The sequence below is a fragment of the Halichoeres trimaculatus genome, unplaced genomic scaffold (assembly GCF_033239565.1).
Source record: "Halichoeres trimaculatus isolate MK-OKI-2021-1 unplaced genomic scaffold, fHalTri1.1 fHalTri1_scaffold_1, whole genome shotgun sequence".
Lineage (NCBI taxonomy): Eukaryota > Metazoa > Chordata > Actinopteri > Labriformes > Labridae > Halichoeres > Halichoeres trimaculatus.
Genome location: NW_027437179.1, coordinates 31,136,712 through 31,152,553, shown reverse-complemented (window position 1 = coordinate 31,152,553; position 15,842 = coordinate 31,136,712). Strand labels below are relative to the sequence as shown.

General features: G+C 37.8%; 1 protein-coding gene across 2 annotated transcripts in view; it reads right to left on the bottom strand.

Moving 5' to 3' along the window:
* Positions 1–1,647: 1,647 nt before the first annotated feature.
* The window catches only part of LOC141790374 (neurexophilin-2-like), a 173,805-nt gene continuing 159,610 nt past the window's right edge, over positions 1,648–15,842 (bottom strand). The window contains exon 3 of one of the 2 annotated variants that reach the window (XM_074670326.1): positions 1,648–4,271. In XM_074670326.1, coding sequence (XP_074526427.1) covers positions 3,447–4,271 — 825 coding nt within the window. In that variant the 3' untranslated portion in view covers positions 1,648–3,446. The remainder of the gene's footprint in view (positions 4,272–15,842) is intronic. The other variant, XM_074670240.1, reaches the window with a different exon arrangement.

The window sequence follows — 15,842 nt, the reverse complement described above, 5'->3', positions numbered from 1 at the left end:
TCTGACGGCAGCAAGTAACAACTATCCCCCTGATCTATTGTTTGTTATCGTCATTTGGTCAAATTATTATATCATAATAAAATCTGAGCACCTTTGACTGTATTTTGTAAATGTCAAGTATAAAAATGTAGTACTGTTGTTTTCTCAATCGATACAAAGTTATTTATCAAAATTGTTAAATAGATTATTAAACAGGTCGAATTGATCCTATAACTGTTAAACTTTTACGTATCATATTGTTCAATAACTGTCACCTAGTTATTGATTTAAAACTACTATATTGTTGTAGTTGTGGAAGAATGTATTTTGGGACAAATATGTTTGGTTACTCTTTGAAATTATTATTTGATTGGTGTGTCAAGATGTCAAGCTGAGATTTTCATGAGCTAGTAAAAAAAAATAATCATGAAAAATAAAGAACACTTTAGATTTTTATAATGGAAAACTTTTAACAGGAGAACTTTGAAACATCAACAGAACAACAGACGGTACATTTTAAAAATAATTTTCAATGATCTAAGTAACACATGACAAGTTCTTGATGGTTTAAAAATAACATTGTGTGTTTTGTCCAGAAACTGATTGGAGCCTTGTTACTAGAGCTGTACCAGACAAATGTGTTGGTCTAAAAAATACAAAATTTCCATTTAATGTAAAAAAGAAAAAAAAGGGGGGTGGAAAAGACTTTTTCTGTTTAAAATTTTATTCTTATTATTACTCACGGCTTAATTCTCTGTTTCAGGTGCCTTTTTTGTCATGTCTGTATGATTTTTCTGAGTTTGCCTGCAATTCATTTAGTCTTCTTTCACTTGTCTCGTGTTTTTTTCTAGTAATTTCTTTCACCTGCTTCTTCTGTTGAGGGTTACTTTTGATTTGTAATTTTATACAAACATCTAGTTGGTTATTAATTTAGTATTTTGATGCAATGACACATTCTGGAACAAAGTGATGGGCTCCTAAATAGAATTGATATAGACAAAAATACAAATTTTGTTTAGATACTAACAATTTGTTCGATATTGGCAGATATTTTAATAATATTGATAAACAATCTTTTGGTTTTTAACATGGAATTGCATTGAGTATCACTTTTCAATAATTTGAGCATAGTATCAGCTTTTCAAACATTTTCCTGTGGCATTGTGTTATAAATCTTGATATTTCCTGAACAGGCTCTAAACGTGAAGGATAGTGTCAAATCTTAAGGATTACTGTGTTACGTAAATTGGCCTTTCACTTCAGGTCTGACGACTTCCTGTTCCCCAGTGTTTCCCGTTCCCCTGATTACCCTAATGTGGGTACCTGTGTCTTGTTATCCTCACTCCCTCTGGTGTATTTACGCTCAGCCTCCCTTCTGTGCCAGTTTGTGGATTTCTCATATGCATACCAGTGTGTTAACAGACTTTTACCTGTGATCCTCACCTGTGAGTTGTGCATGTGGTCTCATTCTTGGTTCAATCTGACAAATATTGACAGCACTCATCGCCTTAATAAGGTTTATGAACTGACATCAATAAGGAATCAATATGAGCTATGGCTTGTTTTTACACTCAGAAATCTGCCATACAGAAAATGCAATAAATCAAAATTGCATTCTGGGTGCTTTATGATCCAACATGAAAACACGCAACTGAAGTAAATTCTTGTAAGCAAATAGTAAGAGGGAGTTATGCTTACTTTTACAGAGTTTAATTAAATTATAGGAAAAATGCCTTGATTGACACACACTGGCATGATAAAGATAAGTACCCACACCTACAAAGACATGCATTAGAGTAGATGTGTGTTCACACCAAAAGGAGCAGATTACATGAGGATCCATCCTAAACAACCAGTCTGGTGATCCTTCATCAAACCACCGTAGAGAGTCTGTGTAACAAAGAGCAGAACTCAGAGGAATCTAGGTCTCTGCACCTCCATCAATCTCTGTGTCCAGACTGTCTGCTGCAACTTGTGTAAGATACATGGACCTCCCCGGACCTCCATCCCGCTGTAATTGATCACAAGCATAATAGGGTATCGAGCAGGGGTAAGATGAAGATTCAATTAGCATTGACTGTGTGTTTTCTAATGAAATTCTGAGCACCATTATCGTCACATCAAAAGTGTGGAGAGCACAGAGCCAACGACTTTGCACTGAGGGAGGAAAAAGGGAGTTTGAGAGCAAGGAAGAGAAGAAACATGCTGAGAGGTGGAGGAGTGTTTGTTTATTTTAATCCTAGAAGAGGTGGGTGAGTTGATTTAGCTTCTAATCCAGATGCATGTTTTCTTAGTAATTGTGGCACTATCCTGCTTCTCTTATTCCTCAGCTCATAAAGAAAGGACAGTATAAGTAAATATAAAGCAGCTGAGATGATAACAGTGGCACCAGTAAATACAGCAGCCAATGAAATTAAAAAGAGCCACCTGGAGGTTTAGGTACACCTGAAAAATGTTTGCCCAGATGCTGAATATTTTCCCTGCTGGAAGGATCAAATAAGCAAAAATCTGTCGACAAAATTACCTCCAATACAATAGTTATTTTCGCTTTCTGTGTAAATGTGATCCAAAATGATACCTCTCTTGGATTCTATTAGCATAAATACAGACGTCCTCAAAAGGAGTCAAACACCAGCCATCATTTGAAGAACGTTTCACGGTTGGTTTTCATGTTATAATTGAATCCATAACCAACTTTCCTTCAATATATCCAAGAAAATTAAACTTACATATCTTCACAGAGAGCTCGGGCGTGAATTCCCCAATCAGAGTGAAATGTAACTTTCTTCATTATGGTGTCCGAGCTGACTGAGATAGATAGCATGAATATGCTGCACGGCTTGTGCTCTTTGTGCTTCCAGCTCTGAACAAACACTTTCACACACACCAATAAAAAGACAGACAGTTTAAGAGATTTTAATGTGCTTTTTCATACAGTATATTGTATGCATATCCAGCATAGCATTTCTCATACATATAACTCTCTTATATCCAAGGTTTTGTAACGTAGAGCTGAGAGGATGATTAACAGTCAGTCTACCAGAACATTAGGTCTGCCGTACAGTGTTGGCATGGCACTGTTGCCTCAGAGGGCACAACTCTGTTCTAGTTGTTTTCAACCAAGTCCCCCAAATGCAAAAAAAGTAATAACACTAAGAAACAAATATCTAAAAACAGAAGGAGTGCTGAGTTTGAGTACAATATTTACAGAAATAAAAATCAAATTAAAACAGGAAAACAAACACAAAATCGGAAAGTAAGTCTGAGAAATCTGCAATATTCTATCCATCCTTAACTCTGATTATACTTGATTTAAATCCACAATTCACAGCAGTTCAGAGGCAAAAAACTGTCCCCTGCTTCTTCTTTGTAATCAATATGACTATCATTTCCTTCATTATCATTATAATAATCATCATTGTAGTCATTAATAAAGTCTCTTTTTTTGCCCTTATCAGTTCATTCTCTTATCCAAAGTAAGGGTGTTCGCTTTGGAAGTTGTAGTCCGGACACACTTTCTGAACCAGCTTGTAGTCGATGCTAAAGAAAGAGATGAAGATGCAGATCACCTTGAAGGGTTTGGCACAAAGCCAGGAGGCATGGGACTGGGTGTGCTCTGTGAAGCAGGTCTGAGATGGGTCATACAGGCAGGGTTTGGGCTTCTTGGATCTGTTGGTTTTCTCGTACTCCACCCGACAGTTAAAGGACTTGGACTCTTTGGGGTCCATGGTGGACTGCTGGGTCTCTTGGATCTGGACTTCCTGCTGGGTGTGAGGGTGAAGCTGCTGCTGCTGCTGCTGGAGGACCTCAAACTCCACCACTTTAGTTGGCGGCACAATGCTCACAGACACATTCCCCAGGCTGGATGAGTTGTGCCGGAAGAAAACAGTGAACGTCCCGTTGATGTGGTCCACGATCTTCCCCGTCACCAACAAGCTGAACTTCATGGTCTTGACATTGAAGTAGAAGTCCCCCCAGCCGAAGATCTTCTTGGTCTTCATGGCGGTCTTTAGTGAGGGCTTGCGCTTGGAGCGATATCCTGTCTGGTCCAGGAGTAGGGACTGATTCCGGGCTGAGTCGTAGGGATTAAAGAAACTGTAGGTGGGAGGCTTGGATTTCATGGGCGTCTGGTCGATGGAGGTGGAGAAGATGCGTGTTTGATAAGGAGGCTTAACTACTCCGCCTGTCGTTCCTCCTGCCGTGCCACCACCCATACCATATGGAAGAGTTTTCATCACAGACCCAACTGGACTCAGGTCTGAAAAATCCACATGCTTCTCCAACCCTTGGACCTGGAGATAAAGAGAACAGAGACATGAGTACTTACAATGGTACTCTTTACATATCCTTTGTAACCAAGATAAGGAACAGCTTCAGGATTCCAAAAAAGTAATACTAATGGTTTTTATTGGAGAACAAATAGAAGTGTGTGAGAATTAAAACATGTCAAGATGGACAAACACAACATCTTTTTTTAAATCTTTTTTGACACAGATTTGTGAATCAAAGTTATAAGCCTTATCACCATTTTGAACACATATACAAAGGAAAACCTGGTGATTCATATCTCTGTATACATGATCAATACTTGTAACCCAGTTTCTGATCATTGCATCTTATTCTGCCAAATCCTGTGATGCTTACTTTTTTTCAGACACAAGCCCTAACAATTTGAAATCTGAGAAAATGCAACCACTGTGGCTCATACTGGTTTAGCACATGCCAACATCCCATTGCAGATATGGTATATCCACCTCATTTTCAGCAAAAGGAGAGAAGAAAAAGAGCACACTTAAAACATTTTCTCAACCTGTTATTGCTGAGACCATTTTCTCCCTTTAACTTCCAATTATATTTGTAGCCCTGTCTAGAATCAGTCAGCCCACAGTGCATACAATCAGTAACATAATATGTAAATAGCTATAACAGCATACTAAAACTGGTTAAAATATGATAAAAATATGAAACAAAAAATGCATAAATATCAAATGTATAGCTTAAAATGTGAGATTTGGTGGTTTTCCCCGGTGGTCTCAGTCAGACCAACTCTGCTGTATTTACTTCCAGCATTTCCTGTGATCCTGTGTGCTAACTGCTCAACAGTGACTGCCATTGCCCCTCGGTGGTTACCATCCTTCATCTAACAGTTCGTTTGGGATTTGTGAGTACTAACTGAACAAACCGAGCTTGCACATGCTTTTGTTTTCTGCTGTATCAGAGTGAGGCGGCGATTCTAGTTTTTAGACCTTAATGCACCCTAGCTTCGAATCAGGCCTGCAACAGGGTTCAATTTATAATCCAAGGAGTTGGTTAGTTTTTTTTTTTGTCTCTGCCCATAAAGGTAAAGAGATTTGAAAATTTAGGAAGATTTAACAACCAAAGAAATCTAGTATTTTATTGGGTTTAATAGCTTTTTGATTTTAAATTGTATTTTATAAAGAAAGACCTGCCAAGTTTTATCTAATTTTGTACATTTTTGTTTTAAAATTGAACCTTTATTTATCCAGATAAAAACCCATTGAGATCTACATCTCTTTTGAAAGGGTGACCTGGCCAAGAGGTCAGCAGCACATGCCATAATAAATAAATAAATAAATACAATGTGTTTTTAAGAGAATATCTTAATTTAGAAACTAATACCTGTCACAGGATTATTGCATATAAAGTAAAATTTTGAAGTGGTCTTAGTCAATTTTATAGAGGCCGTTTAAAATCAAATTATTGGTAAAACTCAAAACTGGTAAATTAAAGTGTAATGTTACATATAACAGTTCAACAGTAAACTCAGGCCCTGCCCCATGGTACCACACACTCAAGATAAACATAGCTGCATAGGACCTGGGTTACATGTTTATTTCATTACCCAAAGACAAAGCTCTAACTTTATCATCACACCAGAGGTAAGAGCCTCTGCTGTCACTATAGTTGTTCAGCTGAAATATCACTTGGGTGGGGCTGGGTCTGCCCTGGTAGTTGGCAGCTGTCAGAAACTGAGTTATAACATATTCAAGCCACAGTATTGCTTTTTCCCCCCTGATTTCTGAGGAAGGTATAAATCAGGTTTCAAGATATGCTTGTATGCAAATCTATAAAAAATAAAAATATAACAATAATGTTCCTCTTATCATTACCATTGTTATTTTTAAAAAGGATCAAAACCAGGATCCTTAGTCCATGTTAACTCACTCATCTGATAATGTTGGCGAGCTCATTATGAATCTGTAATTCAAGCTCCTGTGATAAATTTTTTGAGGTTATGAAACACTAAAATGAATATTGATGGCTCTGTGACATACAAAAGAAAACAACACTTGATTGATGATTTTTGTCTTTTAATTTTAAATCACTTAAAGTGGTTCTTTCAAGAGAGTCGGTGTTAACCAAATAGCTGAGGATCATGCCCTCTTTTTCTACTTGCCACATTTAAGATTCACAATAAACACTTCTGAATGTCAAAGGTCAGCAACAAGAGGAAAGAGGAAGAGATCATGTAAGAGATCACTGAGAGGTACGTTATTGAAATATTTAATGATATGCCACAGTCAGGTTCTGGATGGAAATGCTCCCAGAGGTGGAGTAATGTTGGTCTTCAAGGAAAAAGCTCCTGCCAGTCAAAGGGTTGGGTACATTTCATTTTAAAACAATACTGTCACCTGGTACCTGGTAACTGATATCGGTACTCAGAAGTACCAATTTTTGGTACTTTTGTGTGTTCATGTGGTAGTAAATGTTATTTTTTCATAATAAAATCTCAAAGTTGTTAATTCAACACATTTATTTCTCAATATGTAAACTTGCAATGCTGCGTTCATGTCCAGCATGGTAAATTGTCTCCTCTTCCACTCCCTCACAGTCACAAGGATGTGTTTAGCTACCTAAACATGGTGCTGTTTGATTTTTACATGATGTTTTTACCTTCTATAAATAAAGTTTTTACTTTCTAGAAATAAAGTTTTTACTTTCTTTAAATACCAATTATTTGCACACAGCAACAGTCAGTCTAATATTCTTTGTCTTTGAACAAGTGCATTTTGGGAGGTCACTACAAATATGTCTGAGAAGAAGCATGGCGGTGCAAGATACCTGCCTCCATAAAAGGAGACTTGGTTTCATGTAGCTAATTCTAAGTGAAACAGTTTTATACTCAGGTGACTAAACAGGATCTCAAACAAAATTAAAAGTATCATATTCCACATCTACCAAGTCCACTGCTATATGCTGCAAATAACTACACACTGCTCCTTTGAGCATGTAGGTAGTAAAGATCACTTAATTACCTATCTGAGGCTTTTTGTATGGTCTTAAAGCAATGCTATAGAGATCTAAGAGGTTAAATCATCCATAAATTTTCATCATCACCGGTGTAGCTGCATTATATTAACTAATTTATGCTTTGTTGTATTTTGTAGACATTATTATGATCTCAAATGTTGTACAGGTCACTGTGCTGCAGAGAGCTTTTTACCTGGTGAGTCTAATTTCCTCCAGCATCTAAATTGTTAGATGTTGCTGTGTTTCATCTCCTGAGTGCAAGAAAACAGAACCATCTATTTTTGTTAACACACTTTAATTTTGTTGTCAGTGTTGTTCCGGAGATATAAACAACTCCGCATGTAAGGTAATGGATGTGAGCCTTTGTTAGTTCAGACAGCTTTCTGCCTTTAATCCACAGCAGAGGGGCTTATTCACAGGGCTGATTGACTGGAAATCTTCCTCTGCTCTCTTTCATGTCTCATCAATCACATCACTGCCATGCTCCAATCCATATGCATGCATGTACACACACACACAGGCACTTTTTGAAAACACACTCCGGCTCACAGACCCATCTCCACACATGTGAACCTCAAGCTTGGAGCTGTCATGAAGTGACAGCAAGAAGTATTACGACTATGCAGAGGGGTTACATGTGCTTCCCCCCTGAGGATACATTTGGATGGCGTTTTAAACGGCTCCTGGAGCAGATAAACAAACCAAACAAGAAATAAATGAAGTCGGCATTTCAAAAACAAGCACAGGATCAGATCTTTGTGTCTACTCATGTTTCTGTCTCATTCCTTCAGTCGTACGCAGGGCAGTGGAACCGACAGGTTTGTGCCAAAGCTCTCCTCATCTTTCATCAATCACTGAACCTAATAATAACTCCATATTGCAACAGTGAAGCGCTCAATACAGAGCCTAATGTGTTCAGTCATTCAATTAATGCATCTATGTCTTTTGGCCATTCATTAACATACCCGCAGAGCTGGTTTCTAAGTAGATTGATTGAGGGGAAAATAACTGAGAGTTTATTGACCACCAAAGGGAATGAATTAGTAAGAAAAGAAAGGTGTTGATAAACGACCTGTGACTGGGATAATGACCCACTGAAGATTTTTAACTGGCTCTGACTGGGGTTACTGCCATGGCAAGAGGCCTATGCAAAGCCATTTCAGAAAACTCTATTGCTTCACGAAACATTCAGTTCAGTGAGCTTGTTTTTATAAACACATCTTTTTTTGTGAAAGGGCGCAATACGATACAATACAATAACAAACAATGTCATACTATACCATGATATAATGAAACACACTGGTTATGGTGTTGTACAGTACAATCAGGCAAGGCATGGTGCTGGAGGATACGTTGGGATGTCATCAGATACAGCACAATATGATATGATACAACAGGTTATAGCACCTTGTGCTACTTTAAGTCATGGTTAAGGGTTGATGATTACGCATGAATAATAATATTTTTCACTTGGTAGTGGTTTTCACACATCAAAAACTGCACCAGTGATGCAAGTTCTGCTGTTTCAGACTGGTAGCATGTAAAAGATTATTGGTTTTTATTGTCATTAGGGATGTCCTGAGACCAGGTATCAGTATCGGGCCGATACTAGCCTTTTTTCAAGGTACTGGCACTTGTGAAGGCTGCAGATACTAGCAGGAGATACTCTAAGCAAAAAAATCTTACGTCGAGCAAGTCCTCCTCGTCACTAGATGCTGCTAATTGCTGCGATTTAACACCACTTCTAATGTGCATCAGATCCTTTTCAGAAAATGTGAATGAACCAGGAAGACTTAACGGTTAAACTTTTTTTATTTTGCACTTTAGTTTGCTTAAAAAAAAAAAATACTTAAACTCTGACAGTTGTTAGTTTTATTGTGCACTTTTAATATAAATATATTTTTTTATATTTATCAAAAAAATTCTAAACTTAGGGAGAGTTATTTGTGTTTTATTTGGACTTAATGTCAGAGTGACTGTGCTGTCTTTGATCAAAATGATGTGTCACTGCTAATTGAAATTTTATGTAACAAAAGTACTAGTAGTAACGGTACTCTGAATTGGTGAGTACTCAAGAAGGAGCACTCGTACTGGTATCGGTCTGCATAAAAAGTGGTATCGAACATCCCTAATTATCATTTTACAGAATATGCACGACATTAAGAAAAATTGAAATGTTTTTCCTATCTTCTGACATTATGATATATAAATGTAAGTATAAATTTAAAGTGATAATAATAATAAAATTAGATGTAAAAAATAAATAAAGTGGTAAATATGGTAAAAGAAAGAAAGAAGAAACCCTATGTGCATAGTGGAGGTGGTGCAGTGTAATGACAGACCGGATATAAAAATGTAGATATGAAATTTGGGTGATGGCTCTGGTTCAGGCCATCATGACATTCACACACAGGCAGTGAGGACTACAGGGGGACAGGAACATAAATAACTACAATGTTATATTTGGGTGTCTTGACATGGAATGATGTAGAAGCAAGCTGTGGGATGAGGTAAAGCAGAGTACACAATGGGACAAGATAAGATGTGACAGGGTAGGGTAGGGTAGGATTAGGAAGGTTATGATGCTGTACCATACCATTTGGCAAATTAAGCTACCTGAACAATAATTGTACTAAAGTTACAAACATCAAATACAAAGAAATGCATTGACTAAGCCATAAATGAGTACCGTAAGCTGCATGGAAGGGTATGTAAAGTTTGTTTTCATGACAATAAGGTTAACTACTACATGGTTGAGTTGATACAACAAAGCTGAACAGGTCTACAATAGACTACCACTTTGACAAGTCTGGCTGATGCAGTTCTCTTGCAAATTTTAAGATGGTGTATTAGTGATGTGAAATGGCTACAGTGGTGACTGTTGAGTGTAGCTACACTTGACGGCTGAAAAACATCCAAATATGGACAGCAACAAACAGTGTCTACAGTGCATACAAGATAGGGACTTCCTGTGAGTGCGCTGTCAGCAGTGCTGTCAGCTAGCTCTGTGTGTTGCCATCTGTCAGGCTAACACTCTGCTGGTGCGGTCCTAATCATTCCTCCTGCTGATGGCACACAGCTCGAACTAGCAGCATCATCATAATCCTTAACCATCCTCAGCGGCAACACCATGCCATGAAACTCCACCTCACCTTCAGGGTCAACTGTTCGAAGCTCAGAAATGATTTCATGATGGGGTCTGAGGTCGGCTTGGGCCTCTCTGAGGGAGAACAAGCAACTGTACTCAGTCAGCAACTTTAACAAACATCGATCAGGTTGAAAAAAGATGAGCAGGAGAGAGGGCCCTTTCCTTTGTGGCACAGAAGAAATAAAATGCCAACAGAAACCAATACATAGACGGACTTGCTATTAGCATAAATATGAAATATTTTTTGTGCTGGACAGTAAATCCATTTAAAGGGTGAGGATTTGTTAGAAGAAATATCAAATATTTTACAGTGACATAAAATCTATAAGATATAGACTTTTTGCCAAACAGTGGGTGTTTGCTATGAGGTCATATCAGGCTGCTGCATCCAGCAGAAGATTCTCTGTTCGAAAAAATCACACTTTTCTTTCTGCTCAGCCTTTGTTTGGTTTGGATTCATAGAATAAGAAGGGACTTTTGGAGCTTTAGGCAGAGAAATGTTGCTGGGGTGATGAAGAGGTGATGAGACACACATACTGGCACACAGTGGACACTTTGTAATTACACATCAAGCAGCTCAAAAAGAAGACTTGGAAAGATATCAAGAAATAAGAACTGTTGTTCATCATTTACACCTCAAATTAAACGAATTAACAGCTGACACCTCTGTTCATAAGACAATTTCTAATTATATACAACTTGAGATGACATTTGGTGGATGGTGTCAGCCAAGGCTCTTACATTTCCTGAATATAATTTGGTTTACAGAGCTGGTTTAGCAGGTATCAAAACAGTTATTGACCTGCTCTTACCTAAAATGTATGCAGTTTTTAATTTCAAAAACAAGTCAAATAGAATACAAAGAATTACATAAACTGTATGAGCCCATACATTTTCACACGTTAATATCGTTGCATGATATATTTTACATTCATTTGGATAACATCCAGTCAGTCAGAACAAAAACACACATCCATTCATGCATAACACATCAATAGGCAGCCAATGTAAACACAACTGTACTCTGAGCAATGCGATAACCACCGTGAAATCTTTACCACAGTTAATTCACTTTCTCTTGAGACATGAACTTCACTAAATGTCACTGAAATCAGTCCAACAGTTGCTGAGACATTTAATTTAAGACACAAAAATCAACTGTCTTGTAACAGGGAGCACAGAGGTGCAAAAAATCACAGGAATTCATCCTCTGGGCATCCTGGATGTCTGTATTAAGTTTCATCATAATCTTTCACTGTACTTAAAGTATTCCAGTCCAGACAGATTGATTGATATTACCATCCTGGGAGCTACAAGGATAAAAACCTGTATCTGAATATGATGAGGTTAAATTTAGGGCAAGGACATGAAATCGCTGATGAAAATACGTACTCTTCTAGAGAAATGGATGGAACCTGTCATGCTTTGGATCCCCTCTTGTGCCTTTTTTGGGGCCCAAGTCTCTAAAGCTCCCCGCATACTGAAGCTCTACAAGCATCAACGAGGCATTAGTGTTTCCTCCATTAAGGAATGAAATTCCTGTTTGTCTGGATGCTCGGGGAACCACAGCAGAAGATGAAATAAGCACTGTGGTGGACTTATACATATGTATGACACAGACAACTCAATAAGAGCACAATCAGAGGAAGAACAATCAGATTACAGAGCTCGGGAGATCGAGGGATATAGTGGAGAAATGTTATTAGTGGAGAAGTGAGATGAGCTGAGGAGAGTGTAAGGAGATATTGTACATTTTGGAGGAAAGGGGAACATTAATCATCTTTAACTTCATTTGGAGGTTCATATGAGCAGAAAAGCATCTTTAGTTGCTGCTTAGGAGGGAAGGATATAACCCACCTGCAAGTACGTGCAAGAATGAAATGTAGGGATTGTTCAATGAGGAGATTATGAGTGAAGTTCAGACAGTGAGGGACTATGAGTGACAGAGGGAGATGCATATACTTGGAGAGGGATGAAGAAAGAAAAACAGACAGGGCTCTCCACTCACACTGACTCGCAGAGAGAACTCTGACTGTAGTTAAACTTGCTACAGCTGCTGCTGCTGCTGCTTGGGGATATTCATGTTAAGATGTTTGATAGTGCTGCACAATGCCAAAAAAGGTGACAATGCTATTTCTCTTATTGTGGAGATATATCAGCAATACGAAGACATACTTATACTGTACATCTGTAAATATATCAGGACAGCATGATGCAAGAAAATATGTAGTGTGGAAATAGTAAGTGTGATACATAGACTTATTTTAAGAGTGCATAAAAGTGCTGTGACTTAAAGTTTCTGTCTGTCCGATACTCTTAATATTTTACTGACATACTTTGTTTTTCTGCATCACATGCCCCTCCTAAATTCATCTAGGTGAACATGTCAAAAGTCAAGCTCAAAGTCCAATTGATGCCCAGGTCACACAGCATAGTCACACATAAAAATATAATCAAGGGGCAGGTGAGGTTTTATTTCATACATTTGTAATGATGGCGCAAGTATGTTTGACTACACTTAGTGCCTTTTTTCTCTAGAAATCACTAAAAGAGATAGAGATAGATGGAATTAACAAATAGAGCATTCATGTACTACTTCATGGTTAGTCAATGTGTCACTGGCCGTAACCATTTTCAGAAAATCAAATGTGGCTCTCATTAAAAAATGTTTGGGCACCCCGATACACAGAATGCTATAAGCATAGACCGTCATCATAACAAAGATTTTCTGCTCTTTATCCAGCCTCATGTTATAAACTCACTTATAAACGTGTCTTAAAAAGCAGCACACATTGCAAAAAATCTGAAATCTTTCAGGTGTTTTTGTCTTATTTTAGTAGAAAATGTCTCCTTAGACTTAATGTGAGACACATTTACCTTGAAAAAAAAATCTTTTTTCGAATTATTTAAAGACAAAAATGAGGCCTGAGTTGCTTGCAACAAGTTAAAAAATGTGCCAATGGTACCAAAGAAAAGTTACTTGTATTAAGACAATAAATTAGTCTCAAGCAAATTTTTGAGCAAATTTCTTTTGTTCCATTAGCAGACTTTTTTACTTGTTACAAGCAATTCAGACCTCATTTTTGTCTTTAAACAACTTGAAACAAGACATATTTCTGGATTGACCAGTTGAATATGGCTCATATCAAGTATATTAAGACAATTTCTATTTGAAATAAGACAAAACACTTGATAAGCTTGTCCTGAACTCTCCACCTGAGTGCACAAACTGAGAAGAAGTCACAGACAGTGTGTAGGGGTGAATTTGAGAAAGCCCCATAAACCCATTGTGTGGTGAGGCACTTCACACTGACTTATTAAATGACAGAAGGTCAGATGAGCCCCTGAACCAGCCGCTGAAACCTGATACATCATCTGCCGCCACAATTAAGATCTCTTTTCATCATTAGGGGAGCTCTGGATCAATGACAGCACCTTCATCTCCACTTTCCCCCTTTCATTCACTCTCTACCTCTCTGTCTATTGGGTATCTGATCTGATCTGCAGCCCTCTCACTCTCACATTCATCCATAACTTCCTCACCTCCTTGATAGTGAGAGCATTCAGAGGAAATGCACCTCCCTCACTGATCGGCTCTCCTGCTCTCCTCCTCCTTCCCCTCCTGAGGACTGATGAGGAGAAGAGAGCTACACGTCTCGGAGCTCTCTCCCAGGCTTGTTCCTTTGTTTAATTGGAGTTTTATTGGTGACAATCAATTCATTTCTATCTGTGCTCGGGGCTGCATTGATCTGCTGTCACAGAGAAGAGTCAAATGTACAGTTCCACTCCCACCACGCTGCACGCTGGAGGCTCTGATGCCAGCTTCTGATAGTTTTTTGAGTCTTTTTTTCTACTTTCTGTTTCCACCACTTTACTCCTTGTTGTGATTAGAAGCGAGGATGGATTTTGTTTGTTTGTTCCATTTATTTCCTTCTTGGAGACAAAGAGATGTCACTGACAATTTTGCAGTAGTCAGAAGACACTAATTCAGGATGAGCCATGAATGCATGTTACTCTTCTTTTTACGTCACTGTTTACCAACAATCACATCTCCATTCACCAAGCTAATGCAATAAAAATGGGCAAAGTTTCACATTGGAGGTACAAGAAGTTATCTCTGCATTTTTCAACTCAAAGACAACAGTTTTCCCTTATTTTTTACAAAGAGTTCTGATGTAAGACTCTGTAATATCTCCTCTCATTTCAGCTCTCCTCTTGTTATTTATGAAACTGGAATGCAGAGTGCCGTTTGTCTGAACAGGTGAAGAGGTCATCATTGAAAGAAATCTCAGCAGGACTTAATCTTTCTCTGTCTTCACTGGGCTCTGCTGTCAAATGCACAGTGGGGCAGATTTTTGCAGCAGAGTGTGAAGAGGATGGGCTTGGGGTCAGAGCCTGAAAGCTGATGTCTGCAACAAATGATTTTCTCCTTCAAGTTTGGAGGAAATGACTGCTTAAAGCACGAGAGATCAAGTGTCCCAAACCATGGGTGAAAACTGAGGATACAATGGGATGAAAGGTCTTCTGTGGTGCATTATAACTGCAGCCATCATCGGAAAAGTGAAGATCTTGACCAGAGGAGCTTTATAGCCAAAATCACATGAAAGTTGTTTCGTAAATCAAGGCTGTGATAACTCATTTATACCTAATCCTTTTCCTATGGTCCATTCACCAGTGATGAAATCTTAGATCTTAAAACTAAAATTATTATAGTAAATGCATGCAAAAATCTGTTTGTGAGTAGCAACATGAATGAAAGCAAAATTTTTGCTTGCTGATAGTAAATGTTCACTAGTCTGATTCAAATATGATAAGTCAGTTTTCAGATAGTTGGTATAATAGCAAGTAAGTTTATGGTAACTAATTCACTTTTTTTGAGCATGCTGTTCTGCATTTTTTTTTTTTTTTTTTGGCAAGATTAGTTCTTTGCTGGACTTGGTCCATTCTGACTTTGAAAATAGTTTGGAAAGATTACAATTCAATGTACTATTCTGCTGCTGAAAAAGTATGTATATATTTGTATTTTCTCTGAAATGTTCCTCATTTGCTCCTCTGCAAGAGTTTTTTATTTGCCTCAAAACTGAGGATCTCATGACCTCTTAATATGAAAAGGCAAAACCCTCTTTGTGTTTTTAGAAGAAAATGTATTCATTTATTTTTCCTGGCCTTTAACTCAGAGTAATATTTTGATGACTGTTTTGTAAAAATTCTGCATCTGATTTTTATCTTCTGTTTTTTTTTTTGTTGTTGTTTGTTTTTGTTTGTTTTTCAAGGGATGCAGAATAAAACTGGGAGAATTAAAAAAAAAAAAACCTAAGTCCCTTTCATTTAACAATTAACATGCAAGCATAACAGTAGGTGGCAGGGTGCAACCTACCTATTTTACCCTATCTTAAAATGCTAAAATACTAAAAACATCAGTTCTTTGAGCTTTCAAGTTAGG